General features: G+C 36.9%; 1 protein-coding gene across 1 annotated transcript in view; it reads left to right on the top strand.

The window, feature by feature from the left end:
• Positions 1-23,231, top strand: part of NSD2 (nuclear receptor binding SET domain protein 2) — a 72,378-nt gene that overhangs the window by 28,757 nt on the left and 20,390 nt on the right. The window contains exons 3-11 of the mRNA XM_053940302.1: positions 1,106-1,271; positions 3,951-4,117; positions 4,489-4,980; positions 9,447-9,591; positions 10,618-10,695; positions 12,131-12,249; positions 14,321-14,413; positions 15,607-15,688; positions 16,669-16,793. Of these exons, the coding sequence (XP_053796277.1) occupies positions 1,106-1,271; positions 3,951-4,117; positions 4,489-4,980; positions 9,447-9,591; positions 10,618-10,695; positions 12,131-12,249; positions 14,321-14,413; positions 15,607-15,688; positions 16,669-16,793 (1,467 nt within the window). The remainder of the gene's footprint in view (positions 1-1,105; positions 1,272-3,950; positions 4,118-4,488; positions 4,981-9,446; positions 9,592-10,617; positions 10,696-12,130; positions 12,250-14,320; positions 14,414-15,606; positions 15,689-16,668; positions 16,794-23,231) is intronic.

The following is a 23,231-nucleotide window of genomic DNA, read 5'->3' as shown; positions in this document are numbered from 1 at the left end:
TTTTAACTGCCTTCTGAATGATGAGCTGGTACTATACAAGATGAATGATAAATGTTGCATATAAATTTAGTACTAGAAAATTAAAAAGGAGATTCAAAATAGGTGATTTTATAAAATATGTGCTATGTCTTTAATAAGATACTTCTGTGCTTTTTTATGGAATTAGTACTTACCTGGATAAAGGTGCACTCTATTTATATCAAATAGAACAGATGAAGCCAAAGAGACAAAATGCAACTAACTCTGTGAAATGGTTTTATTTGGTGAATAAATGTCTGTGTTGCTGAGCTTTGTTATGATGTAGTAAAAATGTGTCTGTCATAGGGGAACATGAAACACCCTTGTAGATAAATCTATCCCTTGAAGTGGAAATAGTTCTATAATTGTTTTCCAATAGCTAAAATAGCTTTACAGCAACAATGGAGTGCTCACAAACTTTTACTGCTAGAACTGGAACAGAAAAAAATCTCAGAAAAGTATGTGGGGAATGGTTCATGTTACAAGTTCTCAGTATGTGGAAAAACAGCTGAAAGATGGAGGGCTTGGGGTTTTAAAACTGGTTATTTTTGTAGTTTCTATTCAGACATAAAGACAGTATTTCAGTCTGTTCTAGTCTGGAGATTTTGTTTGGTTTTAGTTTTTGTTTTTTGGTTTTTTTGTGGGGTTTTTTTTTGTTTGTTTTTAATCTGATAGTACATTTGTATGTATAGCACTTAACGTGATAAATAATATTCAATACAGAGGGAGGTTGACTTTTCCACATTTACATCCAGTGCTCAGGTAATGTATTTGAAATCAAATTAAGCCTTCCTGATGGTCCCTCAGAAGTTATTTGAAAAGATAAAGGCAAACCACAGCTTACTTGCCAATATTTCTAATTAAAACAAAACCGTAACTGCAATGTGGATTTTTTTCACTGTTAGACAACAAAAGCTATGACTTAAAGTTTAAAGTTTTCATTACACATGAAATGCAATTATTTTTTGCAAACATGACAGCGCTTTATTCCTATGAACTATTTCTTATTTTCCTCCTTCTATTACCACTGGTGCATATCTGAAAAAAAGATAATGATCAGTTTGGCTTTTCTTTTTTTCTTTTCAAGGCTCCTGCTAAGAGAGATCCTACTCAAAGTACCATCAAAGAGGAAAAAGTCCATCTGTTGAAGTATAATATAGGAGATCTAGTGTGGTCAAAAGTGTCTGGTTTCCCATGGTGGCCATGTATGGTTTCTGCTGATCCTGTTCTCCATGCCTACACTAAACTAAAAGGTATGTAATTCAAATTTCTTCAGATGTACAAAATGATTGCTTTGGAAAAATTGTGTTCTTCATCTGTGCAGTTGATCAGCAACTTGTCAGCAGGAATGTTAAAATCATGTAAATGCTGTTCTTGAGCATGTAGCAGTGTGTCTTTTAACTTAAGTGTTCTCTGAAAGATACAAAAATTGTGAGCTGTCAAACTATGTGGAGTCTTCTTAAAAAAAAAAAAAAAAAACAAACCTAAGAGTGTTTGTCATTATTTCTGTGGAAATACTTGGTAAATTGATACAGGCTAAAATTGTTATTAAAGCTAATGGGAATTAAATATTCCTGATGATTGTGATTTACTAAAAGCAATCCATAATTCAGGCAGCTAAATTTTCTCTGATTCATAGAGTCAATACTGATATCTACAGACAATATTGGTTGATTTTAAATGCAGGAACTACCAAGTGTTAATGAAATTTTTAGGTATGAATTTGTACAATTTCTTAATCTCATTTGCACCTTTGTTCTCTGTTCTGATACCTGAAACTTTTGAGGCTTTAGTAGCAATAAATATTTAGACTACACATTAAGAAAGAGTTGGAAGGGTGGAAAGCAGTGAAGCATTGGGTTGGATTGCCCAGAGAAATGGTCTGATCTCATTCATAGGAGGTTTTTAAGAACAAATTGGATGAGTATCTCTAGGATTATAGCTAGATTCAAAATTGGTAGTAAACTAAATGGCTTCTTGAGAACCTTTTCAAGCATTCAAAATACAGTTGTTGGAATGGTTTTTATAGGCTCCTCAGACATTTCCTTGTAGCAATCTTTCAGAGTTTGGATCAGGTAGTCCCTGTCATTTTTAGTCTTTGGATTATTAGGTCTATTATGACATAAAGAGATGGATTTTGAGAGTAGTAGAGCTGTGTATATGTTCCTAACAATTGCTGTACTCCTTGAAAGGAGCAAGGTTTATATTCATTATCCAGAATCTTCGTGGTGCATCTTTATCAGAAACTATAGAAACAGACCAGGAAAACCCAGTACCAAATGTCTGAATGCAACCTGTGGAGCACAAACAGAAAGAAAGGCCCACATACATTGTAAAGTTAATTTGCCTCTCTTTGAAGTAATGGGAATGATGGTGATTTCTCATATTTGCTCTGGAGTTGGTTTGGGCCTGCCTTTTCCTTGAGGAGTTTAGTCAGGGTCTGGGCAGCCATCCTGACTACTAAATGCACTCTGATGTGTGTATTTCCATCAGTAGGTATTTCCAGTCTTACCTTCCACCTACTCTTTATTATTTAGGCACTACCAAAAGTCTCCTCTTGCAAAAATAAAATGTCTTTTATCAGGGAGTTGTAGAAATCCTGAGCTATGTCTCTGTATTTCTCATTTCTAGGCTTAGGATCAAGTGTTTATAAGCAGTCTGAATTTCTGGATGTTGCTACTTATTACCCTTCCAGATGCCATATTCTACAACAAAATTAATCCCCTATTAAAATAATCACCATTATTGGCTGAATCACCATGAAAAGAAAGTTCTTTCTAACTCTAGAAACCCCAATAAAAGAGTATGAAGCAATCAACTAGATCTGTTTGGTGACTAAGCTTGAAGACATGCAGTGTATGAATAACCTAATGGAATCTAGGCCTAGTTTGAATCACCTGTAACAGAATTGTGGCTGTTATTTGAACCTACTGGGTGTCCATCCTTACCTGAGTTTGTCTGCTGTCCAGTCTCTGTGTTGGACAAGCTGGTGTGGTGACACTGGAGGAACCACAGGTACTGGAGGGAGCATATTTCATCTAGCAGGATTGAATTGGCAAGCACACAGAAGTGCAGCTTAAAACCTTTTCTGTTTTTAAACAAAACCATAATTTGAACACTTAGCAAACCTACAAGTTCTAATGAAGGGTGTTAGAGGACATCTTAAGTGGGATCTCTTACCTCTGCCTTTTAGAAATTCATTGTTAACTATGAACCCTTTGAGTTTTGAAAGTGGTTTCTTCCCCCTTCTCTGTATAATAGCTGAGACCTTTGGAAGGGAAAGGTTATATGCCTGTATCGTGCCACAGTGAGACAATATTCCTCCTGTTTTACTAGGGGGAAAAAGGGAATATTTTTAGTTTTGGAAGAAAAAATGTTTCTTATTTAGATGTCAGAGTTGTACTTTTATCATTCCATTCTCCTTTCTGCCAGCCAAATCTTTTAATGATTTCTTTGATTCCTGAAAAATCTTGATTAATACAGAGTTTTGATTGGAAGGGTTAAAACCAGATGAAGTATGTGTCTCTGTTTAAGAATACTAAAAGATAAAGTTTAGGAGACTTAGGAGGCTGCGTGCACAAGCTCTCCAAGCTGTGGAACTTTCTTAGTGTTCATTGAGAAATGAATGCTAAATTCATTTTCAGAAGCACCCAGACCTACATGTAAAGTTAATATACTTGGAAAACTGGCAGGTGATTGTAACCTCAAATTAACGGAATTAAACTATTAATTGCTGGGAATTAAACTATTGAGCTTTTGGGTCAGACTTCATACATTATATCTTTCAGGCTGGTTTAAGTGGGTTTTTGAAAGGTTATCTAGTTTTATTGTGCTTTTGTTATGGCAACTGTAGCAGCAGACTTCAAGTCTGAAAGTGCAGAGGCTTACCAGAGTCTATATCTTAAATACATGTGGTTTTTTTTAATTTTCAGGACAGAAAAAGAGTTTCCGTCAATATCACGTTCAGTTTTTTGGAGATGCCCCAGAGAGAGCCTGGATATTTGAGAAGAGCCTGGTGCCTTTCAAAGAAAAAGACCAGTTTGAACAATTATGCCAAGAGAGTGCAAGACAAGCCCTCACTAAAGCAGAAAAAATAAAGGTAAGAGGTTACCAAATCAGGCAAGATTTGGAGCTTTTTATTTCAGCATTACAAAGATGTACAGATATAACAGATAAAAATAGGTATTACAAAAAGCTTAAAGACAGCTTGTTTTACAGGGGTCTTACATTTTACTTACAGATGCAAAGGATGGGGTGATTTGCCACTGTTCGTTACTCAGTAAACATTAGTACTCTCCTGCTTTGTCTTGGATTCATCTCTGGTATCAGAGGTATCGAATACAGCTCCATTTGAACTCTGAATTACAGATCTGTATGACAGTTAGTCTCTTGGGGGTTTGTTTGATGTTAATGTTAGCATTCTGAAATCACAAGCAGGCAGATTCCTCACAGGGCTGTCTCCTCTTGCAGATGCTAAAGCCGGTGTCAGGGAAGCTGCGGCCACAGTGGGAGATGGGTGTGAAGCAAGCCAGTGAAGCGGTGGGCATGACAGTGGAGGAGCGCAAGGCCAAGTACACCTTCATCTATGTCAGGGACAGACCTCATCTGAATCCTCGAGTGGCAAAGGAGGTTGGCATTGCTGTGGAACCCTTGGAGGAGATGGATGAGTCATCCTACTCAAATGAAGAAACCACTCCAAACCTGAAATCAATGAAGGAGTCTGGCATTCCTAGCAAGAGGAGGAGAAGGACATCAAAACTCTCTGCTGCTGATGATACGCAAGAGAGCAGTCAGTTGGAGGATAAGAATACTACTCCTCAGAAGTCATCTGAACAGGCAGAATCCAAAAGAGGGATAGGCTCCCCTCTCAATAGAAAGAAAACTCCAGCGTCTACTCCACGAAGCAGAAAGGGCGATGCAGTATCTCAGTTTTTGGTCTTTTGTCAGAAGTACAGAGATGAGGTTAGTCTCTTTTAGCTGTTATTATTGTTGATTGCATCTTCTCATTTCTGTACTTGAAGAAACTACTTTACTTTGGTAAACAGAAATTAGTTATTACTGCACAGTCCATAATATTCTGGGTTTGACTAGTTATGCCTGCATCAAATTTTATTCTAGACAGAAATAAAGAAGGGAATGTAAGTGAGCATATAAACAAGGTGGTGATAACTGCCTTTGTATTTCAAGCAAAAGTTGTGTTAATATCTTCCCACATAAACCAGTAGTCCTTTGTATTAGCCATATTTTGTCTTTAATGTATGTACAATATAATACATATGCATATATGCTCAGGCAAATATAACAAAGATTATGCTGTTCATGGCAATCTGCTTGTAGATAGCTTTTACATTTTTTCTGAGGACATGGCTCAGTTGATTCTGTGTGTTCCTTTATCTTTGAACACCTCAAAACTTAATTTACTTATCCAGAACCTTTTGCTGAGCTTCAAAAGAAGCTGCTTACCAAAGCTTGTAAAAATCACTGTCAGTGTGTGCAATCTACTAGGACAGAAACTAGGTTCTCTTGAGGCACTTATATTCCAATACAAGGTAGAATAAATAAATACCTTATTATCAACACTTTTTAGGAAGACTTAAAAGTGTAAAGGCACTACTGCTGGTGTAGCTCATTACTTTAAAATCAGGACTTACCATTTTTCTTCCTTACAACCTTTTACTCCATTTACAGTACTGTTCCATGATCTGAAGCTAGTGTGATATCTTATGTTTTCTTGTACTTGTACTATTACATATTGTTCACAGAAGGATCAGGAAGTTAGTGCTGACTTTGTCATACTCTTTAGCTACTGAATGGTTGACTTCATTATAGCATATTTGTATTAGAAAAGAATTAATAGATGTAAACTTTATGAAGAAATATTGGAAAGCAGATTCTGTTGGATGGAAGTCAGTTAGTTGTGCTTCAACTTGGGATCTTATTAGATCATTGAAACTTAAGGTAATATTGAGAATGAAAATGAGCACAGTGTTACATAAACCTTTTAATGCCTTTGGTTAAGTTGAGAAAAGCATTGGCATTGCAGTTTGCTGGCTCTGGAAAGGAAATGGTTTTGTAGCCAGACCATTAAATACAAATTTTGACATTAATTATGAAAAGCTGTGTGGGTCAATCTTCTGTCTCATGTTGGAGACACATGAGTTCTATTCACAGTTCTTCTGCAAGTGACATTACAAGGAGGAATTTTCACCTTGGCCTTCAATGTACATAGCAAGAAGTCTTCTGCAATATTGAGGGAGGTGCAATTGCTTCTCTGGAAGAAATGAGATGATGATGGCTGGCTTTATGGACTCTTAGCCAAGCACACTTTGCAGAGAAGAGATATGCTGAATCTCTGGTATTTCTTCTCTGTGCCAGTTATCAGGCTTTGTTCCCTACTGTGGTTATACTGTAATTCTCAAATTAATAGATGGAAAATATGAAGACTATTAGGATATATGAAATTGAGGAAATACTTTTTCTTCAGCATCATTTCAGGAAATTGAAAAACTTTCTTAAACTTGAAATTCTCACTGATGATAGTGGCTAGTGTTGCACAAAGTTTAATAATAAAGTACTGGAATTGTCTTCCCAGGGAGGAGGTAGAATCACCATCTCTGGATATGTTTAAAGAAAGACTGGACATGGCACTTGGTGCTATAGTCTAGTCGAGGTGTTAGAGCATAGGTTGGACTTGATGATCTTAGACGTCTCTTCCAACCTCATTATTCTGTGATTCTGTGAAATAAGTTTAAAAATATTTCGTATATTTAGAGAGAGGGCATCCTACCTTTTCTGCCTAGAATACCTTTTAATAAGATCTGTCATGAAGACCCAAATCTGCCTAAATGTGTGATCCATTCTAACAGGTACAGAAACACTTCTGTGAGTAGAACAGAACTAGGTTGTGAAAGCTGCAGATACCTCTAACTGATCATCAGAATAACCTGTCTTCCCTTTGTCTTGATTGGAACTTGACTGGCAAAGTGAGGAAACACCAACTTAGATATTTATGCTTTTTGCCTTTCGTGTTGCTTTTAAAATGGCAGGTTCATGCCATTGGTGGAAGGTGGAGGTTGTATCCAATCTAGTAATTGGAGAGTCCCTTCCATTAGGCTTATCTGGTTCAACTTGCATGACTTTCACCAGGAGTTTGTTTTGTTGTGTTGTAGATGTTCTGATGCTTTAGAAAGAGTGATAGTGTTGGCTAAAAAACAAACCTGGTTTTGAGCTGCTTGTACTGGTGGCATTGGAGAGTTTAGTGTATGGCTTTCTTAGTATATGCATGTAGAAACTGAGAAAAAATGAACATTACAGACCCAGAAGAGGCTCTCTGTCCCCAGCCTTGGGAAGGGATGGAAGGGAAAGGGATGGCTGAAGACTCCTCTTGTGGGGCCTCTAATAATACCAAGCTCTCTTAAAAGTAGAGCCATTTCTGCTGTGTTTTGCTTGGAGTCTGGCTTTGTGTGGTAGTGAGATTCATATATTTTGATTTTATTATTATTTAACTGCTGGAGAATGTTTTTAATGATTTAAGAGACACACATCCCACATCCCTGAGGGAGGTGCTGAAAGCTTGGAGCACTTTTGTAGTTGTAGTGATGCATTAAGTATTTTGTGCAGTTACCAAAGGAGTAAAGATGTATTTTGTACTATTGTATTGTGTGCTTCCCCTGTGAAAAAATACAAGGCTGGTAAGCATTGGAAGGAAGTGTCTGAGTGGAGGTAAAAGTATCATTCAAGTGAGCGGCAGAGAGCTACACTGTTTACATTAATTGATCTGGGCCTTGAGTCTGTTGTGAGGAAAATTAAGGAATAATGTCACTAACATGGAGACTTTGGAAAAGACTACTGAGCATTTTCCTTGGAGGCCTTATTTGCAAGGGTCCTTTCACCATTAAGAATTCTGAGTGTCTTTTCCTTGTCATTTCACAGTACTGCTAGTCAGCTGAAAGTTATTTTTATTCTTATTTTGTTGAGACTGGAGGTTATGGTAATGTGTATCTCATTTCTCCAAGTAAATCTAGTTATTTATTGGATAATTAAATGGCTTTGTGCTCTCATTGAGCACAATGACCTGTACATTTGTGACAACAGGGGAAAATTGATGCTAATTTCATGTCCTGAAGAAGTGAGATTTGTGGAAGGGGGTATCTTGTGGGTTTATGTTCCTCCCTTTCGGTAATGTGAATCCAGTTGCTAGATTTTAATTGAACTTTGAGTAGAGGCTTTCAGAGGTAGTTGTACTCCTCAAGCCTTATGCAGATGGATTATGCCAGATAGAAACAAGACAATTCTTAGTACTCCACTAGGAGAAGAATTAAAGCATGGATTTCCATAGTAGACACTGACCAATGGAAGGAAGGTACTGCAACTATTTTACCACCTGGGAAAGCAACAGTCACACTTGCATCCTGTTTGGTAACAGGAAATGTAGTTTTAAGACCCTAAATTCTAAGAAATTAGGTTTAATGATTTCACCTTAGCAGGAAAATGGTATTTCTGTTCTGTTGAATGGTGTGACTCTTTGAACAATTGGCTTTCTTGACATAGTTCTTAATTTTCTCTGTGTTTTTGGGGTATCAGTTGCATCACTTAGATAGGATTCTGGAGAATGCGGAGTAATGAGATGAGAAGGATTGTTTTTCAACTTACTGTTTCATTTCTGTAAAAGCGTAGAGTTTTTTGACTTGTATGTTTAATCAAATCTGATTTCCCTTAAGTAGAAGTAGGGGTATAGTGAAGGAGTTTGGGAGGATTTTTTCTTTCTTTTTAATACTGGATTTTTTTTTTTTTTTTTGTTACATATACTTCTAGAAACTCAGTTATAAACTCCATGTTGATGGATATTATGTGTCCTGCTTATAACATTAAAAAAGATACGCAGCTTGTGCGTTCCTAGTGTTCATATGCCTAATACAAAAATGATGAATCAATACAGGAAAATATTGCATCAGATGCTAATTTTTGTAAATCTCTCTGCTGAGTTAGGTGTACTGAGTTCTGTGATTAATGAGTTTTGCTCTGAATTGATGGATTTCTTTCTAGGCAAATGTATATTCCAGTATTGCTTGCCTGTCTTTTGTGGATCTATATTTAAACTTCATTGAGAAACAATACCCGGGTTTTTTTAATGACCACAGGACAAGATTTATACTTACTCCACTTACTCCATTTTTTGAATGGTAAAAGGCAAATAGATGCTTCCAAAATTAGTCTTAATACCTTTGAATAAGCTAGTTGATTTTTTTAAAAGACACAGAGAGAGAAGTGGTTATTCAAAGCAAAACTGGATGCAGTAGGTTTTATTCTAGTTCTGTCTACAGCAGAAATATTAGATATTGTATCACTTTCCAAAGTGATGGAAGTGTGTACAGCATTCTTTCCAATGGTCACTGTTTTTTAATTCAACCCTATTTCTGCATGTATAGGTGGTTGCTGAACATCCAGATGCTTCAAGTGAGGAGATTGAAGAGCTGCTCGAATCGCAGTGGAACATGCTTAGTGAAAAACAGAAAGCTCGCTATAACACAAAGTTTGCCATAGTGACCTCTCCCAAATCTGAAGAAGACTCTGGTAAACGTAAAACTGTGCTAGTGTACTCTAACTAAATTTGATATACATAGTGGCATTAAACTAAGCACATATTTGAGACCCTGTAGGGAAAACAGCTTTCACTGTTTTCCAGTTTTAATTTTTGGTGTTTGTGCCAATAGCAAAGGAATGCCAATGGTTACAATAAACGCAACCCATGAAGTCTACATTTCTTGCTCATTGTTCTGAAAAGTTGTTATATGTAAACCTTCTGCTGTTTAGACATTGCTGATTTCTCATTCTTCTTCTGCCCATAAGCAGCTGCCATTGCATCCACTGCTTGTTACAAGTGGATGGTGGGAAGGGAAGATGAAGTGTTAACTGCTAGTAAAATTGGAGATGTTGTTTTTATAGAACAGTTAGAAATGGTTTAAAAAATTTAATCAGTGCTAGACTTTTTCTTCATATATGCCTAAAGTGTATTACTTCACATCATCATCAACTCAGGAAGAACTATTCCAAACTTTATTCTGTACCCTTCAACCATCTGGCATTTTACTGTGCTACTCCAAGTTTTTAGGACTTTGTGCAAGTTTGCAAATGCTTTATTTTTTTCTCCTTGTATTTTTGTTGCTTTTTTCTGGTGTTTGTTTTTGATGAACAGTCTCGATTGTTTTCCAAAATATTTGAGGGGTTTTGGAGTCGCTTACTTGAGAAAGGAGGAGGAAGAAGATAGTTTGCCATTTGCATTAACTTTATCAAATTTAACTAGCTATCATTTTTCAAATTTAAATAGTTTTACAGCACTGTAAGAAGACTTACTATGGAAGTATTAGAATCCAACAGGTGCTGCTTTGGGCAATGACAAGAATGAGAGGGAGTGTTTGAAAGTTTGTGAGACTTGGAAAAACTTGTATAAAAATGGCAGTCAGTTTTGTTAACTATCTGTGTGTGTGTGTGTGAAATAACATCATTTTGTGGAAAATTGAAAAGTTTTTAACTTAAAATTTTAAGTGTTAAATATTTGGATATCAGTTTAAAAAAAAAACACGTTCTGTATCTCTCAAGGTTCATCATTGAAGAATATTGGAGAGGCCAAACGTAAAGTGTTTCAAGACTCACCTAAAAGGAGATCAAGATCCAGAAGTAATTGAAATTTGTGTTCTGTGCAAATAGCTCATCATTATAAGTAGCTGTTGAGTGTATTTTTTATGTAATCGCCCACGTATCATAATCTCTTTATTTTATCTCAGATGTTGTCTTCCTTTCTTCCTTGACATTAGAACTTTAATGGATCCCAAATTAAATATCTTAACACTGTAGTGCTGAATTTTGTTCACCTTCCTCGGTGTCATATTGCAAGAAATGTAATTGAAATTGTACCTGTACCAGGTGTTTCTAGTACATATATTGTGTACATTTATAGTTACCTACAGATGAAAATATGTCAGTTCACTTGTTCCCCATCTCAAATCCTCTTATCTTAAACTTGGAAGAATGTTGTGGGATTTCTTTTGCTGGCTTTTTGTAAGTAGCAGGTTCTCCTGGAGCCATTTCAGTCTCCTTTGTGGATTCAGTTGGATCATAGAATATGTCCTAGATTGTTTAGATAAGAACATTAATTTGGAAATTATCCATATTTTCAAGTTGCTATATTTTTAATATTTACAGACATTTGTTCCCACTGGAATAGAATGCTTGTAGCTGTAGGGCAATTTTCAGTTAATTTATGCCCCTGGAGCTTGCAGTTTTCATACTAATAATACTCTGTAGCTTCATAAACTAGAGAGTGCTGGAGAGTCTAATTATGTTGTCATTTCATCTTGATGAAACAGACCACTTCCCAAACCCTCATCTATCTTTTTGAGGTGCAGACAATAGTGGAACCTGTGGCAGGGTTATGTAGATTACTCACTGACCTTTTGTATTTAGCAGCTGCTTGAACTTTACACTGAACAGCCATCTAAATACATGAATAACTTTGTGGTCTAAAATGGCCAATGTGGTTCTGTTAATAGGATTCTGGTCCATAAAGGCAAGGGATCTTATGGTCTCGTGTAAAATACAATCAGCTTGTTAGAGTCTGGAATTGCCATACCAGAAAGAGAATTAATTTGTACAGTTGGTGATATCTTGTCTTTTTCAGAGGCCCCTTAATAGATGTCACCACTTAAAGTAGGCTTAAGGAGGAGACTTAGAAAGTAATTTTAATGGTAAGAACTGTTACAAAGTGGCAGGAGAGTTAAAAGCTGCATAGCTCAATCACATGCATTCTGATGATATGAAATAAATGTTGGGCAGTAACATTCAGATCTTAAACTAGTGTTTGTATAGGTAGACTCATCTTTGTAAAATAACTTGAGTATGAAGCAGTTGATTTAGATTTGTTCTAGAGTTAGTCTTCAGCACCAGAAACCAGACCCTAAGCATTAAGAGGTCATCAAACTGTGTTAATGTTTAACCATGTTTTAAAAATAATGACTGAAAGAAAAGTACCTTAAATAACTAGATCAGTTCAAATAATTTCAAAGTGGGTTTTAGATTATTTTTCATGTGAGTTTCCCCCATCCCCCATCCCAAGGTAATTTACATGGAAATAAAAGAAACCAAAAAAAGAGGACAAAGGAGCCTACAGAAGATTTTGAAGTTCAGGAAGCACCTAGGAAAAGACTCAGGATGGATAAACAGAATAATCGGAAGGTAATTATGTCGTTGGTTTGTTGGGGTTGATTTATAGCAGCACCAGTCACATTGCTGTAGTTAAGTTTGTCAGCATTTCCATTTTCAGGATTAAAAAAGAAATGTCCATATATAATACCAAACTGTTGTCAATATTCAGGGATCCATGTGAGCTTACCACTGTGGGATTTTTTCCTTTGGTTCTGAGGATGGAGGTATGACAAGTTCCACTTGCTACTAAAACTGTATCCCAAAGGAATTTGCAGAGGGAGGCCTGAACTCTCTGTGTTGTTATGCTCTGAAAGAAAAGTTCTTTTTCTTTCCTCCTTTTGGGGATTTGGAGTTAGTTTTACCAGAATGTGAAAGAAATACCTTTAGTCAATAGTTAATTTAGACAAAAGTCAGAAGAGAGCAAAGGAAGTAAAGCAAACCAGAAAAACGACTTTCCACAAACAGGAAGGCTATAGGACACTTTGAAGTGGCATGCTGACTCTTTTCTTGGGTTAGGAGACTGCAGTAAATTTATATTTCTGCAGTAAAAGTATATTTATCACACAAATTGCAGGCTCCTTTTCTGGTTAGCTTGCTTGTGAGAATGAGAATTTTCCTTACATAGGTCACTGTGTACGCGGACACAGCACAAACGTTGTGGAGGCTCAGGTTTATTGTCATGCATGTAGAGCAGAGAATTTCATGGGTTTTACTGTGTGGAAAGCTTAGCTCACACATGTGTTCAGGTGTGTTAGTGCAGTATCATACTGTAGTGTGAGTACCATAGATCTAAGCTCAGAACTTCAGTGGTGCAGTAATCAAATGAAACAACCTAATAGAAGGAAAGGTAGAGGATTTATATTTTAAATGAGTTGTGGAGGACTTAGTTGTAGGTGTCAGTTTGTTTGGTGGGCTGGTTGTTTTGCTACTTCTGTTGATATTGTAGATATTAAAACAACTTTTTGTTTCAGAGTTTAATATAAAAAAATACAGAATTTCAGATAGGCTTAATGAGCTGATTAGCAAGGGACAGAGATAATTCTTAATGTTGTTATCTCTGCAGAAAGAAGGGCCAGAACTGGTTTTTGCACTTCTTGCTGGAATGGGTTAGTCATTGCATATTCATGTGACTTTCTAGGAGCAGTTTTTCAAACCTTTTTAAACTTGTCTAATTGATTTGAATATACTGTAATACACTAGATGCATGGAATAATGAAGTTTACCTATTATAATTAACTCCTCCTATAAAGTCCTTGATTTGACTGTTCTAAAGGTACTTTCCTGTCCCACCAGCATTTGCACACTACAGTTAGCCTACCTTCTCAGAAGTAGGGTGAAAGGTGGTTGTAGTGTAGTTCATGCTTGAGAGGTTCTGGTATCTTTGGTGCTGTGACTCAATGTGAATATAGCAGCAGGAAAATAAATAACTAAATGAGAGTAATGATTCCCATAATATTTATAGCACCAATGGTGCTGACTTTATAATGTGTATTTTAAAATTTTTGTTCTCTCTCTGGTCAGTTTATCAGAACTGCTTACAAGGGGTTTGATGTATGTAAATATTAGGTAGTTTGGAAACTCTAATTGCATATAGCGGGTTTGTGCTCCACAGAAAGGTCAGGTATGGTTTACACTTTGTTTTAGGGATTCTCTCTTAGTCTTTCTCCTGCCTTCACAATCCCAAGGCACTTCCAGCTGTATATGCTGCTGCTTAGTAGAACATTCAGTGAATGACAGTGAAAATATCTATTAAATGATTCAAAAAAGCAAACACTAACCATACACCTTCTTTCTGCTATTCCCAGTTTATTGCAGGCTTTCGTTACAATCATTTTGGATAGGAGGAGCTTTAATTTCATGACATTTTACTTCTTGCACAGGAGTTGTGGGTTGTACTCTGCCTTTGTCCTTAATTCTTATTTACAAAATCAGAATGTTTTCACATTAAGTAACCAGGCCATAAGTACCCATATGGAAGTTTTGAAAAACTAATTTGTTCATTGTTGCTTTGATGATGTTTATAAAATGCACATTAACAAAATGGGGGTTCTGTAAAGTGTGCTTTAAATTTAAGAATGAACTATCCTGTACATTTTCACAGAATCACAGAATCCTTAGGATTGGAAGGGGCCTCTGGAAATCATCCAGTCCAAGACAGGGTCATCTAGAGCAGGTTACACAGGAATGTGTCCAGGTGGGTTTGGAATGTCTCCAGAGATGGAGACTCCACGACCTCTGTGGGCAACTGTTCCAATGCTCTGCCACCCCAAAGTAAAGAAATCTTCCTCATGTTGAGGGTGGAGCTTTGTGTGTTTTAGTTTGTGGCCATTACCCCTTGTCTTGACACTGGGCACCACGGAAAAGAGTCTGGCACCACCCTCTTTTCTTTCATTTTTGCCCAGAAGTGTAACAGTAATCTTAGCAAACCCATACTGGTGGCACTGGTGGCAGGGCAGCTTAGAGCTCAGTAAAAGCACAGCATGGCACATCTGTAGCCATTTGTGTTTATTTTTACAAAGGAAATCAGTTCCCTGGCCTTTGAGGTGTTCACCTGCACATCTTTGGTAAAACTGATTGTCAGATGAAGACTGTAAAAAAGCATGTAAAGCATTGGAAATGTGTGTAAAGCTTTCTGTTCAGCAGAGTTGTGCTTATTAATCAGGTGAGCATGTGTCAGGGTTAAGTATTCTAGGCTACAGTTTTAGTAATTTGAATGAATTTGTAACATAAGAAATGGAAAAAAAATATTGGCATATGTAAGGAGCAACATCTTAATTTTGACAAAGATTTGATGAAAACTTTCCCAGTTTTTGGCTAAACTTTTAATCATGAATTCTCAATCTGGAGCAAATTTAGGTGCTGTTCATTCTCCCTTGAAAATAGTGGTTTTATTTTGGAAATGCTGAAACAATCTTAACCATAGTAATTTAAAAAATGGCACTGCTATAAGTTGTGGAGTTGGAAGCAAGCCTCTCTGAGACTTAGATTTCTGCACAGGGTTTACTCTGAAAATTCTATACTAATTCTCCAATTTACCTTTAGTAATTACAGGCTTTAATTTGACCAGTTTGAACAAAGAGCAGTAAGGATAATTTACAAGTCTTGTGTTTAGCACTCCCCCTTTTGATATGCTGAATTTGGGATGGATAAGTGGGATGCTGAAGTACTGTGTTCTTTAATATTTCTCATTTGTTTATGGGTTTGTACCCTGTGCTGTAAATGAGTTTAAAATTCACTTAAGTGGGGCTAGTTTAACTACAGTACCATTCAGATATTTGTAAAGACACTTTCTTTTTAATAACATAAATCCAGAACTAATTGCCAGTTGTATCCAACCACTCATAAATTAGGAGTTTTTTTATTTTTTCATATTTTTTTTTGTGACAGAGGGAGACAAGCAATGACAAAACAGCAAAAACAAACTCTTCTAAGGTCACAGAAACCTCCTCTTCACAAAAGAACCAGTCAGGTAATGTGGTCAGAATAAGTTTTAATGTAACTTTTTCAATTAAATAATTTTAAAGTGCCCAGGTTGTCTGAGGCAGCCAGCTAAATTCTGCTGACTCAGTGAGCAGTTGCAGGCACTGTGCCACAGCTGGGGGGGAGCCCTGTTCCTTCACTGCCCTCCTGCAGCTCGGTCCTGGACTGAAATTGTGTGTTGCTGACTGAGAGCAGCAGTTCACAAGTTCCCCGTGGGATGGCACCAGATTAAAGCTGGTGCCCCGAGATCCTGGTGAGCAGGGAACACACCCTGCTGCTCCTGTTTGCCCACTGCACTGGCCCAGTAAAACAAGTGCAGTGGCCATCAGTGTCATCAGGTACTTTGGGGTGTTAGTCCTTTGAAATGGTGCTTGATGGGAGGCAGTGTGGAGCATGAGAGGGAATTCTATAGAACCTTGGATCAAAACACCAAAGTCAGACTTGTTAATGATGCTCAAGTTGAAGGTAACTGCTATCAGAGCATGTCTCTGCAGGTGTTACAGTGATGTGCCAAAGACAAGCGAGCTTCAGCAAGTCCTACACGGTGTAGGAGTGGTGATGTGCCATAGCTAATGTGTGGTACTTGGCTCCTGCATATAAATTTTCTCTTAACAAAGTGTTAGTGGTACTCAGATTGTGATGAGCTCACGTAGGCCTTCTCATATAACTGTTACCTCTGCTTTAAAGAGGTCTTAAATCACAAGATACTTTGATTTTAATAGAAATGAGACTATAAAAAAATGTTAAAACATTTCTTAGCATGTATTTGATTAATGGAAACCTTTATTTTTAAAATCAAGCCAAAATACATGGCTTCAGAAGCTTCATGTTCACTCAGTCCTATGTAGGTGCCCAGAAGATGTACCTAAATAATTCCTTCCTGTATCTGAAGGAATATTTAAAATGGCTTCAGGGAGATAACATTTTAAAGTTCCAAACTTCACTTTGTAAACCAAAATTATTTTACAGCAACGAAAAATCTGTCTGATGCATGTAAACCTCTGAAGAAGCGAAATCGGGCTTCAGCAGCAGAATCTTCAACTCTTGCTTTTAGCAAGAGTTCATCTCCTTCAGCTTCCTTAACTGAGAATGAGGTAAAAAAAAAGTGGTGTTTGCACACAGCCATTTAATGACAGAAATTATCAGGCGTGAATCTTGTTTAAAAGAAAAAAAAAAGGCAAAAATCAAAGGCGAATTCTCTAACGTTGGTGCTCTAGACAAGTTACAGTTTTGGCCTCTGTGAAACCTGTTACCGTGTGCATTGCAAATCATTTATTGTAACACAAACGTCTGATTTGGGGACGTCGAGATATTATTGTGGTTTTTAATGTATTTACCAACAACGTTTTAGAATTGTAACCTTCTATTAGAGGCAAAGTAAATGCCAGTGTGTTCTGTATTTTCTTCTACAGACTTTTATGTAAGTGTACTACATTAGTTACATTATGTAACTCAATATTGTCATGTTGCCATAGCTTTTATATCGAAGCAAATTTCCTAATCCTCTGTTTGATCTAGAACTGGACAGTCTTCTGAGCAGAGCCCCTTTTAACTCAAATTAGTTTTCAGACTGTTTTAGTGCTATTTCTCTGTGATGCAAATAGCTTCAACCCCAGTAGAGTTAAACAGGCAGTGAAGGATGTATCTTTTTGATACTTGCTAATCATAGTCTTAGCTCTGCATATTTGGAACTGTAATTCTTCTCAGTTGACATACAATAAATGAAATGTATGTACCAGAAGTGTATTCATACAATCCATTAAACCATTCCCCAAGTCATCTACACTGTTAAAACCAATCAGCCAAAGAGTGGCAGCATGAGGGTGAAGTATGCATGCTGTTTTGCAGGTGGGTTTGGATCCATAGTTGGTAGGATTTAGTAAAATATCCATAGACAAACAGCTTCACCCAGTCTGTGTTACAAAAACTGTAGAGAAAGTACTTGCCTGCTAACAAGGGAATAGGGCTTCCAGCTCTCCTAGAGACTTTCATCTCCCCTAACAAATGCATGAGGTGCTGTAATGAATGCAGTTAAAATATCTAGGCAATGTTCAGTAAACAGTTTACCTTTGGGTAGGGGGAAAAAAGATTGCATGTTAATGGCTGTATATCTTAACTGTAACTGGAAAAACACTTTAACTAAAAAACCTCAATAAATACTCCCTCCTGTACCCCAATAAAACAAGCAAAGGAGGTCCCACCGGAAATAATGTCCATAGCAGCTGCCAAATAGAGTAATACTTACTTTGTTTTCTCAATTGAGAGATTCCCATCTTTTGGCTTACCAGCTTCTGCTGGATTGGCTTTGCTGGTGGGACTTGCTGTGTAATGGTCTATTTGGGACTCTCTATTCAACCAGACTAGTTTAAGGAAAAATCTGGGGGGTTTTGACTCAAAATATGCATCTCTAAATATTGTGCACTCAGGAGAAAGATTCTTCTCTTTCTCGAGATTATGATTATAAAATGAATTATCTAGAAGTCTTTCTTAACAAAAGACTCTTTTTTTCTAGGATTTTGGGTAGTAACATAATGGTTCATATGTAAGAAAGGATATGGTTGTATCTTACATATGGCTGAGATGGAAATTCTAAAACTTAGCACTAATTTACTCAGCTACTGCTGAACAGTAAAAGGTCTTAGAAAAATTACCTTCATACACTGCTTGCAGAACACAGATACACAAACTAGAAAGTGAATTAATTGTTCTCAAAGGGTTAAAATATATTTTAAAAGAAGTCCCAAACAGCATAATAGAAAACACACCTTGTTAAATAATTTTGGGGGACTGGGTGCAGGGGGAAGTAGATTAATGGACTAAATCCTTGGATTGGTTAAAGCTACACTGACCTGAACTTGGACCAACTAAAGATTGGGCCCAGTTTGTTTCCTATATTAGATACATTTTTGCTGTTAAATAAATCAAAAATGTCAGGCATGTGTTTCAGAAATTAATATTGACCTGCTCTACAAAACAAGGAAAAACAGAAATTCTGGATTGTGTGGGTGGCTCTTAAAAACTTTTTCCACTTTTGTATTTTTATTTAGCACTTGTCTAAACGGCTAAATGTGTGTGTGTCCTGAGAGCATTCATCTGGAGAGAACTTTCCCAGTACTAAGGGAAAGTTTTTTAAAAATAAACACAGTCAGGTAATGATGAAAGCATTGCACAACTAATTGAGTAGGATGTAATTCTTCTCAACTTTAAATAGATTTAATGATTAACTTTCACATTTCTGTGTTCACTATAATACTTCTAAGTGTTGGTTTAGGTGCTCTCTTAACAAGTGTAGGAAAAATTCTCTGTATTCTTCAAGCACATACATCTCCACAAGGTGTATATATGAGGATTCTGGTCTTTTTTTTCCCCCTCTCCTTTTTCTCCCATAATCTTTGTGAACAGCTTGTTCCAGAATGGAACCTGGATGTGACTGTTATTTGTCAAGAACTGTTGTTAGCTACATACCCCATAAATGTCTGTCCTTTACAACCAGGTTCTAGCAAAGATGTGCTCAGTTCTTTCTTGCTTGAAAGATGCATCTTATTTGACATTTTAAAAAATATTTTGAATGGTTTTTGTTGTTATAAGGGGATATTTTTTAAATGGAGTTTATTTGAAATACTATAAAATCAGACAAGGCCAGATCTTCAGTTGATAAATTACTGTGGGAGGGAGATAAGAGTGGGAGTGTAGACTTGTTCAAACAGATTTATAGATGTGACATATTAGAGATTAAAGGTTCACTCCCTTCAAAAAATTGGGCTTTGAAGTTGTTTTAAGAGGGGTGGACAGAAGCAGTGAAGTGTTTATACAGGAATAAATGAATTTCATACCTGCATTTAATTTTGAAACAAAATAATTTTACTTCTAGGCACTTGACTCAAGTCACTTATGTGAAATATGATTTTGTCGAAATATAATTCTTAATGAGCAACTGGTAGGGCCAGATGTGAAAAAGATACTCAACACTTCGGAGTCTGCAAAAGCTCGGAGTAGTTTTTTACTGGCTATGTAAGACTTGGTGTAAGCATCCAAAAGCACACATTTGTGAGAAGAGATGCAGATGGTGTATTTTAATTTCTTTTTTTATCTTGGCCCTCCACCCCCCTATAATGTAGCAGGTGCCAGTAAGAGTGTAATCAGTATTTTTTTAATAAATAAAAAAGACTTTACATTACCATTACTGCTGGATTATTGGCACACTTGGTGTGTTTGCATGAAACATATCTGCTTTAGCTTTTCAATCAATTTTTGTGATTGTTGTCTGGCTTCATTAAACTGGATGAATTTGTTGACAGCAGACAAGTGTCAAAGTATCTTGCAGACCGTAGGTACTGCTTACAAACTTTGTCAAAGAAACTGTAATCTTTTCCTAAGAGAGGACAAAATAAAGCACATGTAATACTCTCTAAGTTAGCCAGCCTGTCTTTCATCACACCCTCAAGTCTGAGCTGACCAGCAGATGGCAGCTTAAAGAAGCCTGGGAAAGATTTGAAGAGGTGCTTTTATTTTAATTTCATCACATCTTCCTTAGAGGAATTCTTTCTTCCTTCTGTAACAACCTGTGTCAAAACAAACTCAGTTCCTGGTTATAGCTACAAATTCTTGAGTTTCCAAGGCCTAACAATGCAAATTACAATAATGCAAGCCTTAATGCTCTTTTTCTGCACATTAAACAGTGGATTTTTTTCTAATTACTGATTTGAGACAGATTTCATTTATCTGCATTTTTAATGGGCATTAGCATCTATACACAAAGGAGAAAACACGTACAGCTCTTAAAAGGTAAGGTGTTTGCTTGAGGAGGCAGTCATGAAACATGCACAGCTTGCAACTCAAAAAGTACATCAGCTCCATTTATCAACCCTGGAGTCTAGTTGTCCTAGAATATGCAGCTAAAAACTCTTACTGAAGGTGAAACTAACAGACATTTTGGTCCTAAGAACAGGAAGGAAGAAGGGAATTCATGTTATTTTAAACAAACTACTGATCTAAAGAAAAAACAGTTGCCATTGACCTTGCAGGTTGTTAAACAAAATCACTGTGCTTCTAACATTTCATTCAAGCTTCCTGCAAATATAATTCTCTCTTCTAAACATTGCTTAAGGATAACTTAATATGTAGTGCCACCTTACATCCTGTGACTTAGCAGACAGTTGTTTCCTGTGTTTGTTTCTGTATGCCTATGATTTTTTTTTCCCCCCATCTGAAAGCACCAGTAAGCAGTCAGGGGTACATTTCTATGGAACACTGCAAGTAGTTGGACTTGTTCCTTGCCAAACCTCTGCTAAAGCCTCTACCATTTTACATGATCTGCATCACCCACCTGACCATACAGTTTTGTTACAATGGTTCTATTTTCATGTGGAAAAAAATTCAAAGCTTCACTTTTGTTCTTTGACAGCACATTCTGTGTAGAAAATTAAGTTTCTTGTGTACTTATTCTCCTCTTGTGTGTTACTTAGGCTTCAGAGTGCAGAGAATCTGTTAACTGAATGTTTACATGATGTAGGTTTTTATTCTGCATCCCCTACCAAAGTATCATGAGTATCTGTAGGCAATTTTATACTGTTTTAAAATGTTCTCATAGTTTTAATTAACTTTCCAGGCAAATTCAGAAATGCATAATATCCTTATCTGAAACGTCTAACTCCTGCTAATAATAAAAATGAAACTTGTCCCAGGCTGTCTTTTTTTTGCTATTATAGTACTGTGTACACTGTGGCACCGCATACTTAAAGAATTTATCTAGTCTAGCAGTATGGGCCAAAATATCACTCTTCATTCAGTTCAGGAATTCTTATATGAAATAAAGGAAATGTTAACTGTAACTCAATTGGCTCTGTCAGTTTTTCTGTCTCTGTGTGGGTGCACGATAGATTGTCTTTTGAATACAGCCTGACCTGTTTGTATGTTGCTTACTGACTTACATAAGTTGTTCTTAGGGTAAAAAAAAACAAAACAAGACAAACCCAACCCTCTAGCTGCTCAGCTTTTGTTAATGAGAAAAAAATATGCAGTTGGGTTTTATCTGTTGGAAAGATGGAAGAGTTTATTTATCAGAACATGCATACTGCAAGCTTTATAGAGAGAACTCTTAGCCAGCCCAGCCCTCTTCCTCCTGGGTGACTGTGGTGTAAAAATCACTGACTCTAAAGTCTTGTCAGGAAGTCTGAGATTGTAGCTGTGTCCTGAGTGTTAAGGAAAGTGAAACTTGGTGGGCAAGAGCATTCAGAGCTCATGAAGACATGTCTCTTTAATTGCCTGTGAAAAGATGCTGTGGATCTTTTGTATATGATATGTTAATATCCTATGATGGTAATATATATATTGGCAGGTGACCTGTGAGGGGATGTTGCTTAAGACATCCCTGTAAAAGGTGCAGGTCACTCTTTGTGGGCCCTTTCTTTTATGGATCCTGCTGCTCCTGCACTGGAGGAGACTTTCCTGCCAAGCAAGCAGGAGGAAATAATTTCCTGCCATGCTTTGTTTTCACTTTATATACCCCTAACTTTAAGATAAGTGTACATGGTGGGGTGTGTTTCCTTTTGATGTCCTTCAGCCTGCATTATAAAGCAAGTGATGCTCAAGTAAACCAGTGGGAAATGGGAGGGGTTGCCTTCTTTGGATCTCAAAAAATTTGCCCTTTCGTTGTTTTTGTTACTGCTTAAACAGAATGTGACAGAAGAACATCATTGTCTTGAATGACTAAGACCAAAGCTTGTATTCTTAAGGCTTAAGAAGGCTGTTACACAAGCATATGTGAGTAATACAAGAAGGGCTTTTAGTAGACAGAATGAATTGATAAAGTGAGTTTTCTGAAGAAGATTTTTTTTTGAACAAAAATTGCACTTTGGTAGCTGGAAAAGTCTAAAGAGGTGTGTGACTGGTGGAGTAGCAACTGTTGGAGCCTGTTCCAGTGTAGGCACCATAGATGCTCAGATGTTAATGACTTCTTCAATCTAAATTTCCAAATTTGTTTTGAGCCTTCAAGCATGGCAGGAAAACCTTGTCTGAATTGGATGTAGGAGAGGGGAAGTCCCAGGGAAGCTGATGAGCACAGAAGTGTTGATGTTCAGTGTGCAATTGCCAACACACAGCAAATAGTATTTGGGACTTGATTCTGCTCCATGAGACAGAAGTTTTTGCCTTAGCAAATACTGATGCTGGTTCTTGAGGAGAGCCTTTAGCCAGGAGGTACTTCGAGGGAAGAAAAAAAGACACATCCATGATCCCCTCCCCACCTCCTAGGATAACACTGAGCCAGCAAGGTTGCTTTCTTTGATCAGCTGTTTAAAATGAAGACTTAATCCTAAATCTAAATCAAAAGGCACATTTAATAGCCAGGTCACCAGCTGATCAAGCAGAATGTTTGAATTTTTTTGTTCTTACTGTCATAACTTCTTAAATTCCCAGGCTCCAGTTTGCACGAGTACAGATACTTTATTTTCAGACCTAGAATTTCTGAACGTTTTTTCTTTGAAATTACAGAGCAGTGATTTTGCTGGCTCTGGTATTTACTCTTGATTTTG

The sequence above is a fragment of the Vidua chalybeata genome, chromosome 4 (genome assembly GCF_026979565.1).
Source record: "Vidua chalybeata isolate OUT-0048 chromosome 4, bVidCha1 merged haplotype, whole genome shotgun sequence".
Taxonomy (NCBI): Eukaryota; Metazoa; Chordata; class Aves; order Passeriformes; family Viduidae; genus Vidua; species Vidua chalybeata.
This window is presented reverse-complemented; position numbering and strand designations above follow the sequence as displayed.